The following is a 22368-nucleotide window of genomic DNA, read 5'->3' as shown; positions in this document are numbered from 1 at the left end:
GGGACCTCTAGATAGGGATGGGGTCTGCATACACTCTTGCCCACAGCTGCTTTTCCCAGGGCACCCATGTGATCCCAGGCAAGGCCTCCCAATCTGAGCAAGTGGTAGAACTGGCCCCTGGCCCAACACCCGGGCACCTCCCAGAGCCACCTAGAGTGTACGCCCCCAACGTGGGACCACTATGTGGAACGCGGCACAGCCCCTGAGCCCCTTCCGGCATCCCCTCCATGACTTTCCCCAACCCCTCTGTGGGTTCATGGACCCCATTTGGAGTTTTCCTCCATTTCCCAGGTCAGAGTTCAGCCTCTGTCCCACATAGCAAAGCCTGGTCAGGCCAGTGGCTCTCTGCCTATTCTGACACCCTGTCCTTATCAGAATAACCTAAATATCATGAGACATTTTGCAATTTGGCCACCATCTGGCCCCTCCCTGCCCTTCCAGCCTTGTTCCTCAGTCCTCCCACACAAGGAGGTGCCATTGCAGCCAGACTGGGCTCTCCCAGGGCACCCAACACACCTGTCCCTGTGCTCAACTATAGTCTCTCTCGCCTTGGCTCCACTCCTCCCCACGGCCATCCACCTGGCTCTCAGAGCTCACCTCCTCCATGAAGCCCGCCCTGATCATGGGAACCACTTCCCACTCCTCCCTGCTGCCCTCCAGACCTCTCCTGCCCTGATTTCGAGGACCTTCTCCCCTGTGCTCCTCCCATGCTCCGACCTCTCCCTCTTACTCATCATGCCGAGCTCCTTCTCCTCTCATTCCCCCTAGACGTGAGCACCTCTCAGCTTCTGCCCTCACTTTTGGGTTCCACACCCTGCACAGTCCTTTTGGGTAACATCACCCATTCCCATGGTTTCGCAAACCCCGAAATCTGTATTTCCAGGCAAGATCCCTCTCCTGAGCCTCAGGTGCCTACACGTGGACATCCCTTAGATTCCATGAAGTTATATTTATTTTATTTTATTTTATTTTATTTTATTTTATTTTGAGTCAGAGTCTCGCTCTGTCACCCAGGATGGAGTGCAATGGCACAGTCTTGGCTCACTGCAACCTCTGCCTCTTGGGTTCAATCAATTCTCATGCCTCAGCCTCCCAAGTAGCTGGGATTACAGGCAGGCACCACCACGCCCGGCTAATTTTTTGTATTTTTAGTAAAGATGGGGTTTCACCATGTTGGCCAGGCTGGTCTTGAACTCCTGACCTCAGGTGATCTGCCCACCTTGGCCTCCCAAAGTGCTGGGATTACAGGCCTGAGCCACCGCACTGGTCAGATCATTGTATTTAAATCTGAATTCTCATTCCCTTCAAAACCACTCAGGGCATCAGCTGAGACACGAGATGCCCTGGCCCCCACTCCATCACAGCCTGCTTGGCCTATCCCCAACACCCTTGGCACTATCCACCTTGCCCCACATCCACAGCCCCACCTCAGCCCAAGCCACCGGGACACTCTCTTGCCACTGCCTGCCACGTGGCCTGCTTGCATCTCATTTCATGCCATTTCAATCCATTTTCCACACAGCAGCCTAAGGATCATTCAACAGTACCAATGTAATCATGTTGCACTCCTGTTTAAAAGCCTTCAGTGGCTCACCAAACCTACAGCATCAAGTCCCGACCCCTTAGTATAGCCCCAAGTCCCTCCGTGGCAGGGCCCAGGGCTGACCTTACAGCCTTGTCTGCTGCAGTGTGCCATCAGCTCAGTGTTCTCAGATCGCCCCCTCCCGGCCTGTGCAAAACACTGTGCCCATGGCCTGCGAGGCCCTTCTCCTGCCTTGTCACTTGGCTTCACTGCTCATAGTGCCAGACTCAACTCAGAACTGAGAGGGCACTTCCTCTGGGGAGCCTTGCCTGCCCCTCAAACATGGTTTCAGACCCTTAAGCCTGTCTACCTCCATCACAGCCCTGTGACTGCTGGCTTACTGGTCAGTAGTGCCAGCACACGTGGAGCACCCCAGGCCTACACACCAGGACTCTGGGCATCTGGAGATGGGGAGTGGGGTGCAAGCCCAACCTTACCTGTCTCTGTGGGCCTGTGGGGTCCGACTCTCTCCGTCGAGGGCGGGGTCCCGAGTGCAGGGGCGAGTGGGAAGGGCTGCCAGGCGTGGGGGGCTGTGATGTCTCAGAACGGCCATCGGCCTGGCTCAGCTGGGGTGGCAGGGGCTGGGGCGGCAAATGCTGCAGGTCCTCCTCCGCCAGCGCCTGCATGCTGCGTCCCCGGGGCCGGACGGTGGGCTCTGCCCCCAGCCGCCGCCGCTCTTCGCCCTCCTCGGGCAGTGGCCGCAGCTCCTCGGGCTCCTCATCCGTGGTGCCCGATGTGCTGGGCTCAGCCCCTGGAGGGAAGTCCTTGAGCTCCGTCTCCTTGTCGATGATGACCCACTCTTTGCTGTCGAAGTCCTCCTCCTCAGCCAGCGGCACCGAGCGGAAGGCGTTGCTCAGGGCCTCCTGCTCCACAGAGGCTGACACGTCCATGCGGCCACTGGCCTGTCGGTCAGCGTGGCCTGTGTCCACTGACAGCATCTGGGCTGGCTGAGAGGAGCAGGCCTGGCGCGAGGGCGAGCCAGGCAGATCCATCCGTGACCTGCAAAGCCACCCCTCATGGGGCTCAATACCTGGCCCCACTGGACCCCCAAGGACCCCACGCCAGCGGCAGGGTGGGGCGTGACTCCCAAAACCTCCTGACCGCAGTACCCCTCCCACCCTGAGCCAGGCCAGTTACCTCTAGGTTGTCACCCTCCAACCTCACTTCCTATCAAGGCTTTGTTAGTTTGTTTGTTAGTTAGTTCGTTCATTCATTCATTCATTCATTCAACAAATGTTTTTGAATGCTTACCGTGCTCCAGGAATACAAACAAGCAGAAAATAAACTCGGGTTTCTGTGCAAGGAACGCTCTCTCCTGGGCCACCCTAGGGAAGCTAATCTTCCTCAGGCAAGCTTTGTTCTTGCCTCTGCAGTGCTCACACCCGCCAGTGGCTGCTTCCAGGCAAACACACCCAACTGGTCCTTGAGTTTACAGAGGGCTTTCCAGCCTCCTCTGCCATCACCCTCCAGGCCTGCCTGGCTGGTTTCATCACCCCCAAGATGGCCTTGCTAGTCCCAGCTCAAGAAACTCCAGTGACTCCCCGGCCCCAACAACAAAGTCCACATTCCTTTGTTTACACTCAAGGCCTCTCACAGCCTGAATACAGCTGTCTCCCCATTTCCCTCACCAGCCCCATCTCAGATTCCACCCTTACGGCCCACCCCCAATGTAGGCTCTCCCCACAGGACCTCTCCCCACACACAGCCTGTCCTTCTACCCTTTGCTGTCTGATACAGGTTGGCTGTCACCTTGGGCAGGTAGCCTGCCTTTCCCATCCTACAAGGATTAGTGCGTTCTATCTCTCTCTCATCACAGGGTGAACCTCATGTCTGTCACATAATCTGTCTCCCCAAGAGACTGTGAGCTCTGCTGCGCAGGGCCTGGGTCCCATCTGACTTTACCCCAAGGGCATTGATCCTGCCTTGGGACATCTCTTCTGTCATTATCTTTTTTTTTTTTTTTTGAGACAGAATCGAGACAGAATCTCTGTCACCCAGACTGGAATGCAGTAGCATGATCTTGGCTCACTGTAACCTCCACCCCCCAGGTTCAAGCTATTCTCCTGCCTCAGCCTCCTGAGTAGCTGCGCTTACAGGTGCACACCACCACGCCTCGCTAATTTTTGTATTTTTAGTAGAGATGGGGTTTCACCATGTTGGCCAGGCTGGTCTCAAACTCCTGACCTCAGGTGATCCACCCACCTTGGCCTCCCAAAGTGCTGGGATTACAGACGTGAGCCACTGTTCCCAGCCTCATTATCTTGAACTGTGCTGTGAATCTCACATTACTTTCAGAGCTTCTCAACTTGGGGCCATGCCAGCCCCAAGAGGAGGATATTTCTGATTGTACAATAGTGTGTGTGGGGGGAGGTGCTACACAAGAAAGAATTGCCCTCTCTCAAATGCCAGGGTACCCCACTGAGAGCCACCACGGAGGCCTAACCTATCTCGGGTTTGTGCCACTCCCTCACATTCAGGCTGTGGGCAGGGGGCTGACTTTCATTCTCCCCCAGCATCGAGCCTGTGGTTCAATGGCTCTTCAGCTGCAGAGGCAGGGGTGCAGATCAGAACTGCCCGTGGGGCTTTCTTAAAATACCACCGCCCCAGCCTACGTGGGACCTGCCCAATCTGACTGTGCACAATATTTTCATTGACTTGTTAATAAAGACTTAAATAAAACATCCTTGAGAGAGGCCACCTAGGGTCTTATATTTATGCTCCCATGTCAATGGCTGATATCATTTCCTTTCTGAGGCACAGTTTGTTTTGATGGACGTAAAGGGGAGAAAGGGTGCCAAAGAAGGCTCAGGGCTAGTGGTGCTTGTGTGTGCGTGCGTGTGTGTGTGTGCGTGCGTGTGTGTGTGTGTGTGTGTGTGTGTGTGTGTGTGTGTGTTTGCATGTGTGTGCATAATGGGAGCTCAGACGGAGGGTTGGAGACAGGAGACAGTGGGGTGGGAAATCCAAATCCCAACTGCTTTTGTACTGTCTCCTGCTCCCGAGTGCCCCAGAGCCCATCCAGACCCTCTGCTGTCTATGATATCCTGTTCAGCCCTCAACTTTCTCTACCATCCCTGCAACTGGGGTTCACTGTGAGCCAAACCAGTTTGCTTCTTGTTTCCTAAAAGCAGGCAGCCCTTCAGGACTGTCTCATTCAGGGCATTTCCCACCTCTCTTCTCCACTCATATCTCTTCCCAAACTGCCTTTCCTCATTTCTCCGTCTCCAGGGAGAGGGACTCCAGGCTACCACAGATGAAAATGGTGGTCTTCAGTCCCACATAAGCCAACCTGTGTGAGTGTGTAAGGACTGAAGTTGCTCACAAGGAGACACACAGAGTGGATGCCAGAAAGGATACCCCTCCTATCCCCAGGACTGGGTCTTTGGAAGAGACCCCTTTTCTGGTGCAGAGAAGGCCCCAGTCCTACTGTGGAGTGAAGTCCCACTCAGAGGCCAAGGGAAGATGGAAACATCTCTCAGGGGCCTCCCCACCTGATGTTGTCCCACCCACCACCAGCACAGATGGGGACCAGGCCCTGGCCCCTGTTGTCCACCCACCATCCGAGGTCAACAGACCATTCTCCCACCCTCCCATCTTCACCTCCTAAAGGCTCACCTAGCTTCTCAATGCTCCTTTTCCCCAACTAGGTTCCCGCTGGTCCCCTCCCCTCTGTGACTTCAGATCCTTCAGCCCTAACCCCCAAAACTTGCCCTGCTCTCTCTTCCAGCAATTCCCAGGCCCCCTCCCCCAAAGCTGAAGAGAGCCTACCTCAGCTGCACTTGAAGCGTCTATAATTAGTCTCTAGGAGAAGAGATTCTGGAAGCACACACACCCACCAACCAACTCGCCCCTCACCCTTCCTGGGCCCAGGCGCCCCGCCTGTCCCTCCTACAGCCTGCACTCCCCCAATTCCGTTTCCTGGCATGAGCCGGGACCTCTCTGGATCCCCCACTGGTTCTCCCAGACCCTGTCTCTGGCCCCAACTGAGTCTGACCCCAGGCCCAAGTATAACCCTCTCAGCACTTCCCAGGGTCTGCCCACCTCCGCCACACATCTAACTTTTCCTCCAGACCAGCCACGTGAAGGCGGAGAGGGCCTTGGGCCCCAACCATGCCCCTGGCCCCAGACCCACCTCCTCTCAGGTAGCTCCACTCGCCCGTCCGCCGTGGACAGCCTTTCTGACTCAGGGCTGTTCACCCGCCGGTAGCGCAGAGAACGGACTGGGGTTGTGGGGGAGTCTGGGGGGGCACGCACCGGGGAGCTGGGGACCCCCATGCCTCGGCTCTGTTCCTCCTCCACACAGGGGCTCTGCAGGAGAGGGGAGTGCCATGAGCTGGGGCTGATGAGGCGGCTGTGGGCGGATGGTCTCCTCAGGGTGAAGGAGACAGAGGATGATGATGATGGAAGACACAGCGAGGCTAGTGCGGGGAGGGACCGGGAAACAGAGGCAGGGCAAGCAGGCAGATGGCCGGGGACAGGGTGCTTAGGAAGAACAGGGCGGGGGCCCAAGGCTGGGAATCGGGGGTGAGAGAAAAGGCCACCCACGCCCTTCGCCCTGGCGGCAGTTACTTTGCCGATGTTGATCCGGAGTTTGTTCCGGTTGACATCTGTCTCCTCCCAGACTTCAGCCTCAGGACCCCCGGGGTGGGGGACAAGGTGGGGACTGGGGCCCAGCCCCTCAGAGGGCCTCCCGGGCAGAATTGGGGGTGCATTCTCCTGGTCACTCAGGTGCTCTCCCTGTAGCACATCCTCGGTGTTCTCCCGGAGCAGGTCCCCAGGCACTGGCGTCACATTGACCACCCTGGAGAGGGCAGGAGGGAGCCATGGGCAAGGCTGGCAGGGGTGCCCCCTCCTTCCATGGTCCTCTCCTACCAGCACAGACCTGGAGACCACCCCCAGGAGCGGGCACAGAGGCAGTCCCGTCAGGGGTGAGAGTGTCCCTAGGCCCATCACCATTGCTGGCCCACAAAGCCTCTGAGACCAGACCACCTTCAAGTTGGCAGGGGCCACAAGGAGATGTAGCCATCTAGCTCTGTTGACTTGTGGATCCTGCTGTCGTTCAAGGACCTGCCAGATTTCCATTGGCGTTCACTGTCTGGCTTCCTCTAGACCCAGGAATGGGTCTAAAAAGGAGAATCACTTTGGAGATCCTTTTAAATTTAGTTTTCTTTTATTATTATTTTGCAGTCTGGGAGCATAGATTGAAGTTGCCCTGAATATACACTTAAATTTTTTTTTTATTTAATCTTCTTTGACGATTAAACTTTCGAGTTCTTTAAGCAATGTCTGTATGGAACTGGGCACTGTAATGTGCTACCAAGTCCTGTTAAGTCTCCTTCCTAAATGTGTCGCCTGAAGCCCCTGCCCACCTCTCTCCTTGGCTTGCTCCTGGGGCTGGGTGGAGAGCCCCTTCTAACTCCAGCTCCTCCCTTGACCACCTCTGTCTTTGTGCCTGTCACATGGTTCTGAAATTGCTGACCCATCAATTTCAAACATCCCAGACTCAGCTGAGAGTGCTTTGAGGGCAGGAGCTGTAACTTTCAGGTGTATGGCCTCAAGATATGGCCGTTAAATTCATGCATATGAATGATAAGAAAGAGAGAAACTGTGGGGCTCAGGTAATTTCGCTTAGGGTTCCCTACTCCCCCAGGGACCCACTAAGGTTAAAAACTCCAAATGAGGAAGATGCCCACTCTATGCTCAGATTGAGGGTGGAGATGTGGCAGAGTTTCCCAAAGTCCCAGAACTCCACTAAGGATAGGAAAGACAGCCAAGTGTGTCCAGGTAGGAAGAGAGGAGAGGACCACCTGCCCTCTTAGGTAACAGCTCCAGGCAGGGGCTGGTGGCTCGCCTTCCTGAGACTCACCCAAACATGGCTGCCGTCTGCCGGGTGTTCTGCTGGGGCGGGGTAGAGGTGCTCGTGGACAGGAGGGCATCGGTGCCTGCCTTCTCCCAGTCAAAGGCCTCATTCTCAGCAATGCCCCTCTCCTTCATGCTGTTCTCAAACACTGACATGATCAACTGCAGGGGGTGAGGGTGATGGGAGGACAGAGAGGTGATCCGGGGGCTAGCCAGGAGGAAGGGGCAGTTGCTGGGATCATAGGGGGAAGACAGGGACTTTCCAGAACAGGAATGGGCCTGGAGGGGGCATTGGAAGGAGAAGGGCACATTGATTTTAAATGAAAACATGCACATGATATGCAAATCAACATGCAAATTATCATCTTGGATTAAGCCCCACTGACTGGACATGAACCCTCTGAGATCTGTCCCCTGGTTACCATCTCCAAACCTCCTCTGCCATTTCCACCATGTCAGCAACCCTAAACCACTGGGAGTTTCCAAACCCATGCATGGGGTGCTGCCTCTGCACAGACTGCCCCTCTGCTGGGGCGCCCCTCCCACTCATCCTCTCCTCTCTGCAGCTTCTCTTCTCTTCACCGTAAATTCTCTCCACCATACAGCTGCCCTACAGGGCACAGTGCATCAGTTTGAATTGTCCACATGCCTATCTGTCAACTCTGCATCCCTAGCAGCCAGCACAGGGCCCCAGCCTGGGGGGTGCTCGCAGCTGTGTGGCTTTGGGGATCCCATGAGGCTAAGCCAAGATCAGGGGGCGTCTCTGCCAGGCCCTGGGTTCAGGAGGTGGCAGACAGCTATAGACCCTCTGAGGTCCCCAGAACACTCCACTTCTGGCTTGGCTGTCTCCAGAGCACAGGGCAGTTTCTCTCTGCTGAGAGGACTGGCTTAATTGAGTGCATCCTGTGTGCCTCAGGCTGTCTCTGCTCTTACAGTATGCAGCATCGTGCCTGGCGCATAGTGGATCCCAGGCAGAACACTGCTGATGTTTCCCCATTCTCTGATCAGGGTCAGTGGGTCCCATGGGGTGTGGTGATGGACGCTTGGAAAGAGCCCTGGACTCGGAGTCAGAAGATGTGCCTGAGCCCAGCCCTGCTCCTAACCACTATACTGGGCCTCAGTTCCCTCATCTATGAAATGGGCATGATCATCCCACTTGCCTCCCGCAGACTTTTCATGTAAAGTACTTAAAAACATTTGGCTTCATTAATTGTTTTTGTTTATTTGTTTGTTTGAGATGGAGTCTTGCTCTGTCACCCAGGCGGGAGTGCTGTGGTTTAATCTTAGCTCACTGCAACCTCCACCTCCCAAGTTCAAGCAATTCTTACACTTTAGCCTACTGAGTAGCTGGGATTACAGGTACCCACCACCACACCCGGCTAATTTTTGTATTTTTAGTAGAAACAGGGTTTCACCATGCTGGCCAGGCTGGTCTTGAACTCCTGACCTCAAGTGATCTGCCCACCTCGGCCTCCCAAAGTGCTGGGATTACAGGTGTGAGCCACCGCACCGGCCAGCTTCATTAATTGTTAAGAGCTGGGGCTGGGCACAGTGGCTCACACCTGTAATCCCGGCACCTTGGGAGGCCGAGGCAGGTGGATCAAAAGGTCAGGAGCTTGAGTTCACCTGGCCAACATGGTGAAACCCCATCTCAACTAAAAATACAAACATTAGCCGGGCATGGTGGCACGTGCCTGTAGTCCCAGCTACTCGGGAGGCTGAGGCAGAAGAATTGCTTGAACCCAGGAGGCAGAGGTTGCAGTGAACGGAGATCACGCCACTGCACTCCAGCCTGGGTGACAGAGCAAGACTATGTCTAAAAAAAAAAAAAAGAGCTGGAATAATAATATAAGGAGCATTCATTATCATCAAAGGCTTGCTTGGAAGCTTAAATGAGTGAACGCATGAAAAGCACTGAGAACAGGGTAAGCTCTTGATAAATCTTGGCTGTGACTAGTTTACAAGAGCATACATGCCTTTAGTGCAGTTAAAGACCAAGGGGAGAGGCTTGGGGACAAGGCAGGGCTGTGGAGCCTCAGCAGGAGCGAGGTCTGCTGGGGGACAGTCACTCACAGAGTGGTGTCTAGGGAGCAGGGGCAGGGTAGCAGGCTCCCACCTGGTAGTCAGGCTTGGTGAAGTAGTCGAGGCTGGCAATGTGGTCCAGGAAGAGGTGGAACTCTGACGGCATGTGCTTCAGCAGCATCCGGTGCTCATACTTCTCCTTGATCATCCCTACCTGTTCCTGGAGGCAAGAGGCCACAGGGAGATGGAGTCCCAGCTGCCCTGACACCCCTTCTGCCACCTCAGACCCAGCTGCCTGGGGCTCACCTTGTCCTTGATCTTCCTCCAGGGCAGCTGGCCCACCGCAAACTCCACCAGCATGTAGAAGAGGGACCACAGGTCGTCGTGGCGGCCCATCTCCTGGAGGTGGGGGGAGGGAGTCACCTGCAGCTCTCAGGTCCTTCCCTGGGACTGGGCGGCTGACCCTTCTCTGAGGGGCATCTGTCAGGGAGGCCTGACACCCAGGCCCCTAAGGACAGAACTGGGGTCTCGCTGAGGCCACAGCTCCATCCCCAACCCTCCAACACCCACAGAGTCCCACAGCCAAAACTACCGTGTGTGCTTCCTCACCCGACAGGGGTCTGTAGTGAGAACAGAGAGGATGGGATTTCCGAAACAAATGAGGAAGGGGACGCTGAGTCTGCCACAGAGGGGCCTTCCTCCAGCCCAGGGTCTCTGGGGTGGCAGATTGCAGCCCCTGCCCCACTCTCCTCTCCCCATCCCTCCCCAGCAGCACACTGCACCCCGACCTTGCCCCTCCCACCTCCACATCCCGCATCCCGGGCTTCGCCACTCACCCGGTTCTTGTGGGCATTGACCGAGGCATAGCGAACCGTTCCTCGAAACCCGGCCACATTCCGAGGCTGCAGAAGGGAGACCACCAAGAACGTCACCCGCTATGCCCTCACCTCAGCCACCTCTCAACCCTGCCACCAAGTCTAACTCTTCACCCTGACCACCTCTCCTGGCTGGGGAGGTGGGCCTGCTCTCTGACCTTCCAGTCCTAAACCCGCCTGCTGACCCTGCTCCCTGCCCAGAGTGGGCAGGAAAATCACAAGGTATGGATGTGGCATCCCCCAAGAGTACAGGCTAACGGCGAGAGGGGACAGGCCGAGTGTGGACCCCAGAGCTGGGTGGCGCTGATACTGAACACAAGGCCAGGCCAGCTTAGGCAGCTGTAAGAAAAGTGGGTGAAGGGTCCCCAGATCTGGGAGTAGGGGGGAGTCCTCCACTGTCCTCCCCGCCCCGATGGTACTCACGGGCCGCACATCCCCCGTGGTGTTGGTGTACTGCCGGGCCAGCCCGAAGTCCAGCATATAGCACTTCCTGTAGGTGGAGGGCAGCCTGCCCATGGCAAAGTTTGACTGGGGGAGACAGCAGCTGTGAGCTCTGGGGGCCCCAACCCCAGCTGGGCCACCTCAAGGGGCACCAAGAAACAGCTCTGCAGCTGGTGAAGGGCTTTCAGCCCCACATTCACTCGCCCACAAGGAAACGTCAGTATTCACATGTGTGCACCAGGTCACAGCCTCTCATCTGAGGGGTGGGTGTGATCATCCCCATTTTAGAGATGAGGAAACTAAAGGTCAAAGAGCTTAGGAAGCATCTCTGAGATTACACAGCAAGTGGTGACTCAGCCACGTCTGTACGGCTCCACATTTTTGGGACTCCCCAGCAAGGCAATGTGATTTGGTGTAACTGGTGTGGCTGCCTAAGGCAGCAGGCCTGCTGGGTGGCCTTGCGCCTTTCAACTAACCTTTCTGGGCCTCAGTTTCCATCTCTTTAAGTTGGAGATTTTTTCCTAGCACAAATATTCAAGATGCCACAAAATCAGCTACTTGGAACTCCTTGCCAAGCCCCAGCCCCTCAGTCCCCTTCCCTCGATCCCTCCATCCTTTCCCAGCCCCTTCACCTTCCTAGGTTCCAGAACTGTCAGGTCAGGGGCAAGGGATAAGGAACAGAAAGGAAGAACAGAGGAGAGGCCTGGCCATGGCCAAGGGGCAGGCAGGGGTGCATGCTCCTGGGGAGCAGGGGAGAGGAAGAGATGGGGCCTGGGAAGGAGAGCAGGAGGGGCTTGGGGAGAAGAGGCTGTCCCATCACAAGTCCCAACCATGGTTGCAGAGGAGAAACCAGGAGACCCAGGGAAAGAATTAGGGGTGTGTTCTGGAGGAGGGAACAGAGAGGCGTGTGGGGGCAGTACTCACAGGCTTGATGTCACGGTGCAGGAAGCCCACAGAGTGGATGGCCTCGATGGACTCCAAGATCTGCTTGCCCAGCCGCAATGTGGTGCTCAGCGTGAAGGTGCCTCGCGGCTGGCTACGGCGCAGGTCGGCCAGGTTCCGGCCCTGCATGGGGGTGGAGGTGGGGAGTAGACTCACCCTCAGCCTCATCCCAGACACCATCATTGTGATACTCTTCCCAGCCTCACCCCAAAGGGTTGTGCCCACTGCCCTTTCCCAGGGCCACAGTCTACCTTCCCTTCCCCTACCCTGGAGTCACAGCCCAAGCTTTTAGAGAGGGGAGCGAGGATGGGCCACGGGGACTCACCTGGAGCTGCATCACTACATAGTTAAACTTCTCGTTCCTGCCACAGCCAATGAACCTGCACACATGGTCCTTCCCTGAGGGGCACAGACATAGGTCTTCCAGCTCTTACTCTTTCTTCCTCATTTCCAACCCTAAGATGGGTTCCTAGTGCACTCTTGATTCCTGGTCCCTCCAGTGCTGGCCCTGTGAGCACCCGTCTTGCCACCTCCCTGGCCCTAGCCTCATCATGTCTCCCAGACTCCAGCTCGATTACTTCCTTGATCACCAACCCGGCCTCCTGCCCCATCACTGTCTTAGACCCCGGTCCCATCTCTCTTAGACTCTGGCTCCGTCACCTCCCCCTTAGCTCCTGGCTCCATCCCCTTTTCCCTCTACCACACGACATCTCCTCCCTCACCCCAGCTTCTGATCTCATCACCTCTCTTAGCCCCTGGCTTCATCATCTCTTCCTTCCCATCCCCCTGCCCGAGGCCCGAACCTTGCAACTTCTTGAGCACGGCCACCTCCATCTTGAGGACCTGCTTGGGCTGCTGGGCTGACTCCACCTTGAGGGCCACATTCTCCCTGGTCAGCAGGTCCATGGCCTCGTAGATCTCACCAAAGCCCCCGCCCCCGATCTTTTTCAGCTATGAAGATGAGGGGATAGGGGGTGCTCAGGGATCAGGCTGAACAGCTCCTCATCCCACCTGCTGCTTGGTTGCATCCTTCATTGGTGGGGAAGGGGGGTATCTTTTTTTTTTTTTTTTTTTGAGACGGAGTCTCACTTTGTCGCCCAGGCTGGAGTGCAGTGGTGCAATCTCGGCTCACTGCAACCTCCGCCTCCCATGTTCAAACAATTCTCACGCCTCACTCTCCTGAGTAGCTGGGACTACAGGTGCACGCCACCATGCCCTCCTAATTTTTTGTATTTTTAGTAGAAACAGGGTTTCACCATGTTGGCCAGGCTGGTCTCAAACTCCTGACCTCAGGTGATCCAGCTGCCTCGGCCTCCCAAAGTGCTGGGATTACAGGCGTGAGCCGCTGTGCCCGGCCAGAAGGGGATATCTTTGAAGGGGCGAACCTCATGTCTCTCTTCTTTGCCCCACCCCATCAGCACCCCACCTCCTCTCCTAGTGCCCTGGGACAGACAGCTCAGCTCCTGAGCAACCATACACACACACACACACACAGCCAGATGTCAGGAAAGGGTAAAAGACCTGTGACCCCGTATAGACATGGAGAAAGCCTAATGTAGGATTCTGAGGAGACACTGGGCCGCCCTTGACCTTTTCTTCTCTAGAAGGACAACAAATATCATGTTCCCCCATCCCCTGTGTAGACTGAGCGACCCCTATCCAGAAGGAAAACCAATTGCCGGACCTCCCAGTCTCAGGGCGGATTGATCCCCTGGGGAAGCCGGCACTTCCTGGGATTGGCAGCCACCCAAGAATCACAAGAAGGAGAGAGTATGTGGGCAAAAGGGGATTCAGCAAAGGATGTTCGCGGCCCATGCTCACTGCCGAAGTTCACGTCACATCACTCCCTAGGTCCCTGTTCAGATGCCCACAACCAGAATGAGCCTCCTCTCCAGGGCAGGGGGCACTGTGAGAGCGTGGTGGGACCGGCGCCTGGAGGGAATGGAGCAGCGGTCTGACCCTCTCGTCTTCCTCCTCCAGCCTCCCAAAGCAGGCGTGAGAAAGGCGGGGAGGAGAACCGCAATAAAGTGAAGGAAGAGCTGGCAGGGAGCCGAGCAAAGCTGAGTTCTGGGGAGGGGCTCAAAATCATTTCAGCTCAGAGGCCCGGGGGTCCTGGAGGGTGAGGGCTCTGCTGGCAGGCATGGGGAGCAGGGAGAAGGTGCCGAGTTCCAAGCTGAGACTGGTTTGGTTTTAGAAAGATGTACATGACCTCAGAGGAGGTCCACTGAAAAAAGAAAAAGAAAGAAGGATGGAGAGCTTGATGCTCACCCCCTCGGGGAGCTGCCTCAGTGGGGGCCTGTCCGCTCTGTGCACCTTCCCAAACCCTCATTCTGTCCTGCTGGCTTGCGACTCTGATCAACCAGCAGACTCTGGCCGCTCAGCCGCCTGCATCTCTGAACCCGCCCCGAACGTCTGTTCAGTACCCAGATGCCTTGTGATTGTTTAGTGGTGATTGACACTGCGGGATGGAGGGAGGAAGACCAGGCGGAGCTGGAGGGCTGGGAGTTCCCAGGTTACCATTGAACTCACTCCAGAAAGAGACAGGAGCAGGAAGGGAAGATATGGAAAAGAAGCAGAATGCTGGGTGGGAACTTCAAGGTGCTTGTGTCTGGGAAGGAGACAGGGAAAGAGGAAGGAGGAAGAACAGTGAGAAACCAGAATTCCTTTCTCTTAGAGACGAAATTTAAAGGCAGGATCTCAGAGCCAGGAGGGGACAGACTCAGACTAACGGGAAACAACGGCATGTCTGCCTCTGGGGTACTTTAAACTCTGGGGAGATGCGAATATCTTCTAGATTCCTTTAAGGTTTGCTTGTGCGAGAACAGAGGAAAGGGCAAAGGGGAGGGGAAAACCGCATCTTGGTCTCACAAATGTCATCTCAGTTAATCCCCAAAGGCTCCTGGCAACACAGGTGAGGAAGGTCATGTGATTCCCCATTTTGCACAGAAGGAAAACTGAGGCATGGGAAATGCAATACCTTGCCCCACATCACACTGCTAGTTAATAGCAAAGCCAGGTCCAGGCGCGGTGGCTCCCGCCTGTAATCTCAGCACTTTGGGAGGCTGAAGTGGGTGGATCACCTGAGGCCAGGAGTTTGAGCCCAGCTTGGCCAACATGGCGAAACCCTGTCTCTATTTAAAACTACAAAACATTAGTGGGGCGTGGTGGCGGGCGCCTGTAATCCCAGCTACCTGGGATGCTGAGGCAGGAGAATCACTTGAACCCGGGAGGCGGAGGCTGCAGTGAGCTGAGATCACACCATTGCACTCCAGCCTGGGCAACAAGAGAGAAACTCCGTCTCAAAAAAAAAAAAGCAAAGCCAGGCAGTTTTCATTTAAACCCAGGCAATCAAATGCAGAATCCATAATGTTACAGAAACTGTGGACCCATCAACATTAAAAGTGTGAGTGCTGAGATTCAAGCCCAGATCTGCCAGGCTCTGAAATCATTGCTAGAGATAAGTCAGGAAGGCTCGGGACAGCCAAGAGATTTATGACACCTACTTCCCAATTTCCCAGGGTGCCCTAGGGTATTTCTCTACCACCTTCATTTCCCAGCAGAACCTATTTCTCCTTCTTTACACCCCTCCTTCCGCACCCACCCCCCACCCATTATGGAACCTCCATAAGACAGGGAACTGGGTATCTTCACCACCCACTCCACCAACATCCCTTCTCCCTTGCACCACAGCTAGGGCTGACTTATCCATGAGACACAGTGACTAGGCCCCGATACCTTTAGGGGGTCCATGAAAATGTTTTAATTTCTCTTAAAATCATAAGGGAGGCCAGGCATGGTGCCTCACGCCTGTAATCCCAGTAATTTGGGAGGCTGAGGTGGGTGGATGACTTGAGGTCAGGAGTTTGAGATCAGCCTGGCCAACATGGTGAAACCCCATCTCTACTAAAAATACAAAAATTAGCCAGGTGTGGTGGCGGGTGCCTGTAATCCCAACTACTCAAGAGGCTGAGGCATAAGAATTGCTTGAATCTGGGAGGCAGAGGTTGCAGTGAGCCGAGATCTAATCACTGCACTCGAGCCTGGGTGACAGAGTGAGACCCTGTCTCAAAAAAATTAAATTAAAAAAAAAAATCATCAGGGAAAAAAATGAACCTTTAGGTCAAAGAGAACAATCTAGTATATAATATTAATATATTCCTCTTTATACCAATGCAGTCATAAAATACAATTTTAAGTACTTTCTTATGGAGGAAGGGGCCCATGAAAGTCACAATGTGGCCCTGCCCACAGTCCAGTAATAGGAATATTCTCTCAATCTCCCTTTTCTCCACTCCTGCTAAATTTTACATGATCTCAGCCCCTGCTGAAGGACCTCCCTAAACTAGAGGAGAAATATGACACAATAGGATCAGCACTGGTCCTTGGGAGGAAGGAGACCTGGTTTCTTGGCCAGCTCTGGGTGACCTGGGGTGAGTTTCCTAAACTCTCTGAGCCTCCACTCTTCCTCCTCTGTGAAATGAAGAGAGTTGGACTAGAATTGGTCACAAAGGTTTCTTCAGCTCAGTGGTCCTGATTCTTGGATGGGCTGATTCTTGTCAGACAGACCTGACAAGAATCAGCCCATGACACCTACTAGTCATGGAAACTTGGCAAATTAGCTAAGCAATTTCCTCAGTTTCCACACCTGTGAAATGGGATTAATAAATGTGAATACAAATCTACTTGGTAAGTTCTTGAGATAATGCACATGAGGCATTTTGCACAATGCCTAGCAACAGTGAATGCTCAAAACAAATACTAAGTCATTATTACTATTATTGCTATTCTGATTCTGAGAAGCACCCCTCAAGATGAATAAGATGTTATTATTTTATGTTTTTAGAGACAGGTTGACCAAGCTGGATTCGAACTCCTGGGCTCAAGCGATCCTCCTGCCTCAACCTGCCAAGTATTGAGGATTTATTTATTTATTTAGAGGAGGAGTCTTGCTCTGTCGCCCAGGCTGGGGTGCAATGGCATGATCTCAGTTCACTGCAACCTCTGCCTTCCAGGTTCAAGTGATTCTCCTGCCTCAGCCTCCCAGGTAGCTGGGATTACAGGTGCCCACCGCCACACCCGGCTAATTTTTGTATTTTTAGTAGAGATGAGATTTCACCATGTTGGCCAGCCTGGTCTCGAACTCGTGACCCCAAGTGATCCTCCCACCTCAACCTCCCAAAGTGCTGGGATTACAGGTATGGGCCACCTTGCCTGGTTCACGTATTTATTTTTAAATGCCACATCTAGTGCCACTGACCCCCTTTTTCTTCTGGCCACCAAGATCTATGGGCAGTTTGCCTTGGTTCTTGAGCTCTGCCTCCCACCTCAGTGCCATCCTCACTGGGAACAGGCTGGAGGGAAGCATGTGGCCCCTCACCCTCTCTAACACTCCAGGGGTGGGGGTCGGAGGTGGGGGTCGGAGGTGAGGAGAGGTTGGCATGCTTGCCCTCCCCCCAGCTCCCTGCTCCATTTCGCTCCCCACTCATCTTCTACTCCTTCCCTCAGAAATCACAAAAAAGTTCCAGCCTAAACTCAACATGTGTGTAAAAACTGTCTTTTCCTCACCACCTCAGTGCAAATGTCATTCTGCCTCCAGTCCGCCAGAAACTAAGCTCCGGTGCCAGGGGCCCCGAGGTTTCGGAGGATCACTCCTGTCTTCGCCAGACCCTCCTTCCTTTTATTACTGCCCTGGCTCTTCCTCCGCCGATTTCCGTACTCTCCCTCTCAGGAAGTCCCCCCTCTGGGACATAAACAGCCCCTTTCCTCATCCCTTGGGGACCCCTAGAAGTCTCCTCCTCTTCATCCCTTCCACTCCCAACCCCCAGTCCCAGAGACATCTCTGAAAACGTCGCCACCGTTGCCTCTTTCTAAGCTTCTAGGGGACTTGCACGGCCGGTGGCTGTTGCCGTGGAGACCCGCCTGCACCCGGGCCTCACCCTCCTCTCCAACCCCGCACTCCGGTGAACTGAGCCTCCCCACCATTAAAGCACGCGGGCGCGCACACGCGCCAAGCACACACACACACACACGCACACACACACGACTCAGAGGTCAGGAGTGTACCTGACCTCTGTTGTTCTCCCTCCCCTCCCCCTGGCTCCCCACTCCGGTGCAGTCCCACAGGCTCACACACGGGTTCCCCCACACTGCCGCCCACAGTCCGCCCCACATTATCCTGCCCCCACAATGATAAGAGGACACCAGAGCGCTATTAAGTGACGGAAAAAGGGAGGTGATTTGCAGTAGGTCTCGCTCCCCAAATACTATCATTCCCCCAGCCCTCACGCGCCCCCTCCGAGGCAGGCCCGGCTCCCGAGGAGGCTGAGACTACAACTCCCAGCAGGCCGAGCAGCCCGAAGCCCCGGGCTGGAGGAGCAGGGCACGCCGGGAGATGGAGTCTCGCCGTGCTGCACCTGCCGCAGGACCCGGCGAGGGGAGGAGGCTGGATGGAGAAGATGGAGTGCGGGTGCGGCGGGAGCAGCCTGCAGGGCCTCTTTCCCCAGACCCAAGCCTTTCCGTCCTCTGCGGAAGCGGAGGGACACATGCTCGTGCACTGCCCTTCCCCAAGGTCCGTCAGAGAAAAAGCTCCCTCCCCCACCCCTCTTCCTCCTCCCCACACTGGCCTCTGCAGCTCCTGCCCAGACATCCAACCAGGAGTTGTTCCGGGCTTGGCCTGACCAACGTGACCTAGCGGGGAGAGGGGTGAGAGAGGGCGGGGCTGGAGAGAGGGCACTGGGAGAAAGCTATTGTCCACACGTGTTGGCAAAAATAATGACCTGCAAGCAGTATGCAAATGAGCTTAGAGGCACCTCCCTCTTAGGGTAGGGGAGCGGAGGGCACCGGTTTTAACAAGTCTCCAGGTCCTCGCCTCCCTCCCCGCTACCCTCCCTCTGTCCCGCCGGGTCACTCACTCACCACCTTCCAGCGATCCTTGACCACGTAGTTGGCCGGCAGGATGTCGGCCTGCTCCCCTCCCCCACTCATGTTGGTTTCGTCCTTAAGGGCGGCCGCTAGGCACTGCATCCGCCAGCCAGAGGGAGGGGTGTCCGCCGGGCCTGCCCTGAGGGGGCCATCTACCTAGGGAAGTGAGGAGGGGCTGTGAGGGCGGGCTGCGGACCCAGGACCACCTAGCAGATATGGAGGAGAGGAGCTCCACTCCTGCTCTGCATTCTTCCTGGCCCCACTGGACAGATGCTCCAGGAGTTACCAGGGGAAAGATTGTATAAAGGCCAGTGCAAGGGAGATACAGACTACAAACTAGAGATGTTTAAAATCAGCAACAGGACACACACGTTGACCAATGAAGAAGAGGAAAATGACAGTGAACAGGCCGAGGGGAAAGAGACATACTCTAACTGATGCCAGGAAGACTTGCTGACCAAGGGGGCATACCAGACTGGGACCCTTTCCCTTGTAGGGGAGGCCTGGGCTTTGGCTCCCCCTTAGGGGAGTCCCTGTGCCACAAAATGTCCATGGAGCTGTGCAACAGAGGCTTAGTGAAAAGGGAAGACCTGCTACCCAAGGGGTGACCCATGGGACACCCACACCAAAGTGACCTGCTAATCAGCCCTGGGAGATGTGGTAATCAAGAAAATGAGGGGAGGCACTAAAGCCCCTTGAGGGTGGTGTTAACTGAGGGAGATGGAGGTGCTGAGAGTCATACACCTTTCTCAGGGTGAGCTGAACCCACTGACACAGCCATGGAGTTGGGAGGTCAGGATATAAGAGATGGGGTGAACACAGGTGATGGACTCAAGACATGGATTTCAGATGGACAGCAACCTTGTGGCCACTCCAGAGGGACAAAAGTGGGCTGAACTGGGGAGGACAGGAAAATGGGAGGGGCCTAGCAGGAGGCAGGAGAAGTGAAAGGAAACAGCAGGTCTGGGTGGGCATGGGGTGAGAGAGCCTCTGACCACACCTTTCTGTGTCTGCTTAGGAATCAACCAGAAAGAACACATCTCTCCTCGAATTAGGACAGGTAGAAGTTGGATATCAGGGAGAGTTTCCCAACGGCGGGGGTTGGGAAAGACAGGCACATGTTACCGGAGAAATGCCCATGTGTGCGTGTGTGTATGTCTGTGTGTGTATCTGTGCATGTATCCTTCTGTGTGTGTATGTTTCTTTGTGTGTCTTTCTTTGTCTATCTTTTCTGTGTGTCTGTGTGCTTTTCTACATGTATCTCTGTATCTGTGTGTTCTTGTGTGTGTTTTGTGTCTGTGTGTGATATGCATGTGTGTAGGCAAGGGGCCAGAAGACATGACTTTCTGATATTTCTGCCAACCCAGGACAGGATTTGGAACCAGGATATTTTCCTCTTCTCTTTCCCTCACACTTTTTAGAAGCACACTACCATGCCCTCACAACGACCCTGGAGAGTCACAAATAGAGAAAGAGGGAAGTTACTTAGGCTGGGGTTTGGGGGTTGCGGGTCGGAGGAGGAAGGTGGCTAAAGAGATCTATAGATAGGGTAGAAACTACATAAACCCACCTTTCCTTGGGATGAAATAACTTCCCAGGGCTCTTGCATCTAGACATCCTGCCATAGGGGACAGGGTGGGACGTGGAGGTGTGGAAACCACCTTCCAATTCATGATGGGCCATGGTGGACATATGGAGAAGGGATCTTCATGGGGAGGGACGCTGCCACTCCTTTTCTCTTTCTTCAAGTGACTAAGCTGAGCTGTTTCCTCCAATCCTTACAACTTCAGAGCATCAGGACTTCCCTCCTTCTGCCAAAGTGGGATATGGGGCATCAGGAATTTGAAGGGCAGTGAGGGCAATGGCAGGATGAAGGGAGAGGTAGGGATGGGGGTTCTAGAATAAAGGTGGAGGAGACAGGTTGAGGACAAGACTGAAGAAGCAATTGAACTGGTGGGAGGTGGCCTTCAGAAGCTGAACTGGGTGAACTCTGGTGGGCTTTCCAGTCCTGGGACAGTGGATCTGTTAGGTTGATAAGGAAAATTTGTGTCCTGCTCCCATTTTATAGATGAGCAAACCAAAAAGAAACAGATGAGGCAAGAGAAGGAAGAGTGGAGCCACGAAGATAAATGAGGGTTACCTGCTTCTCCCTCTCCACCCTCCTTCTCTCTGTGTCTGAGGACTATGCTCAGCTGAGACTGGGTTGGATGATACAAACATGGGACACTTGGCTGCCCCGTTACTGCCGCCTCAGACCCCTATGTGCACATGGGGGCATGGGCGCATGGTGAAGGCGAGGGCTTATGCAGGAGTTTGTATGAATATCCGTCAGAGAGTGCAGGTAGGAGCATGTGGGGCCAGTGATGGTACACAGGGGTACGTGGAACTGGTGGGAGCTCACCATGGCCTGTGAATACAAGTGTTGATGTGTAACTCTGCAAGGTGTCAGCAGGTGTGTGTGGGAATCTGGGAGCCCAGGTAAGGAGAGGTGATGGAGACTAGCGAGGGGTGATGGGAACAGGTGAAAGAGGTGTGGAGGGAGGCAGAGGGGAATGGCAGGGATGAGGAGCGACAGGATCAGAGGAGGGGGGTGGGTAGGATAGAGACCCGTGAGAGATAATGATGACAGGCAAGGAAGAGATAGGACCATGGGAGGGATCTCTGGGCACAGTTGAGGGGGTGAGGAAGTAGGTAAGAAGGCAGGTGGGAGGCATGGAGGGACTGAGGACAGGGAGGGAGTTTACGGAGACAGCCGAATGATTCGTCAGGGATGACAGGAGAGCCAGGGGTGAAGACATGGGGACAGGGGACGGAGGTGAGTGGGGAGGAGCAAAGTGCCCGGAGGACGGGTTGGGGAGGGAGGTCTGTGTGCTGGAGACAGGGAGCGGCTCCAGGCCTCGGCGCGGCCCAGGCGGTGTAGGCCAGCGTCCCAGCCCAGCGGGCGGCGACAGCAGCGCGGAGGGGAGCCCAAGAAGGCTGCGCTGGGAGGCGAGCCAGGCGGAGCCCCCTGAGCCCACGAAGGAGCCCCCGCCCCGACCGTGGCCCGCCCCGCCCCGCCTCACCTGCTCTGTGCCCGCTGCGGCTGCGGCTGCGGCGGCGGCGGAGGCAGCGGCTCGGGGCGGCGCATCCCCCGGGGCCGGGGCGGGGCGGGGGCGGCTCAGTGCGGCGTTGGGTGACCCGCTCCCTCCGGCGGCGGCGGCCTTCCGACCCGGATCATCCCGGCCCGGCCCGGCCCCGATCCTCCTTGGGCGACGGCGGCGGCAGCGGCAGAGCGGGGAGCTGCCCACAATGCACCGCGCCGCCAGCATCAGCACCAGCCCTGACATCACCGCCCGCCGCCCGCTCTGACATCACGGCTCCTCCTCTGACATCACGTTCCGACGGCCCCGCTCCGCTCTCCTCCAGCCCTGGGACTCTCTGGCTGTCCCGCTCCAGCTCTCAGGTTCTCCTTACAGCTCTCTGCCACTCGCTTGACTCCATCTCCCAGCACAGCCCCATCACTCCTTACCTGTTCCCATAAAACTCACCTGTCTCCATCACCCTTTATCTTCCCCACTCCCAGCATGTCTAAAATTCCTCACCTGACCCATCAGTCTCGCCTGATTCCCCACTCCATCCTCTACATGTTTATATCGCCTTCCTCTCAACTCATCCCCCTCTCCTGTACCCATCCTCCCATACGTCCCCATCACCCACCACTTCTGGGACCATCCCACACTCGCACCCACC

General features: G+C 55.5%; 1 protein-coding gene across 3 annotated transcripts in view; it reads right to left on the bottom strand.

Annotated features, from left to right (window-relative positions):
• Positions 1-21947, bottom strand: part of TTBK1 (tau tubulin kinase 1) — a 44815-nt gene extending 22868 nt beyond the window's left edge. For 2 of the 3 annotated variants that reach the window (XM_055389677.2, XM_055389678.2), the window contains exons 1-13: positions 21702-21947; positions 18634-18795; positions 12522-12669; positions 12044-12117; positions 11701-11841; positions 10759-10863; positions 10297-10362; positions 9767-9859; positions 9555-9680; positions 7446-7600; positions 6149-6380; positions 5712-5887; positions 2020-2581 (exon numbers count right to left, since the gene is read on the bottom strand). In XM_055389677.2, coding sequence (XP_055245652.1) covers positions 2020-2581; positions 5712-5887; positions 6149-6380; positions 7446-7600; positions 9555-9680; positions 9767-9859; positions 10297-10362; positions 10759-10863; positions 11701-11841; positions 12044-12117; positions 12522-12669; positions 18634-18795; positions 21702-21947 — 2286 coding nt within the window. The remainder of the gene's footprint in view (positions 1-2019; positions 2582-5711; positions 5888-6148; positions 6381-7445; positions 7601-9554; positions 9681-9766; positions 9860-10296; positions 10363-10758; positions 10864-11700; positions 11842-12043; positions 12118-12521; positions 12670-18633; positions 18796-21701) is intronic. The other variant, XM_055389679.2, reaches the window with a different exon arrangement.
• Between the last annotated feature and the right edge of the window lie 421 nt (positions 21948-22368).

The sequence above is a fragment of the Gorilla gorilla genome, chromosome 5, assembly GCF_029281585.2.
Source record: "Gorilla gorilla gorilla isolate KB3781 chromosome 5, NHGRI_mGorGor1-v2.1_pri, whole genome shotgun sequence".
NCBI classification, from domain to species: Eukaryota; Metazoa; Chordata; class Mammalia; order Primates; family Hominidae; genus Gorilla; species Gorilla gorilla.
This window is presented reverse-complemented; position numbering and strand designations above follow the sequence as displayed.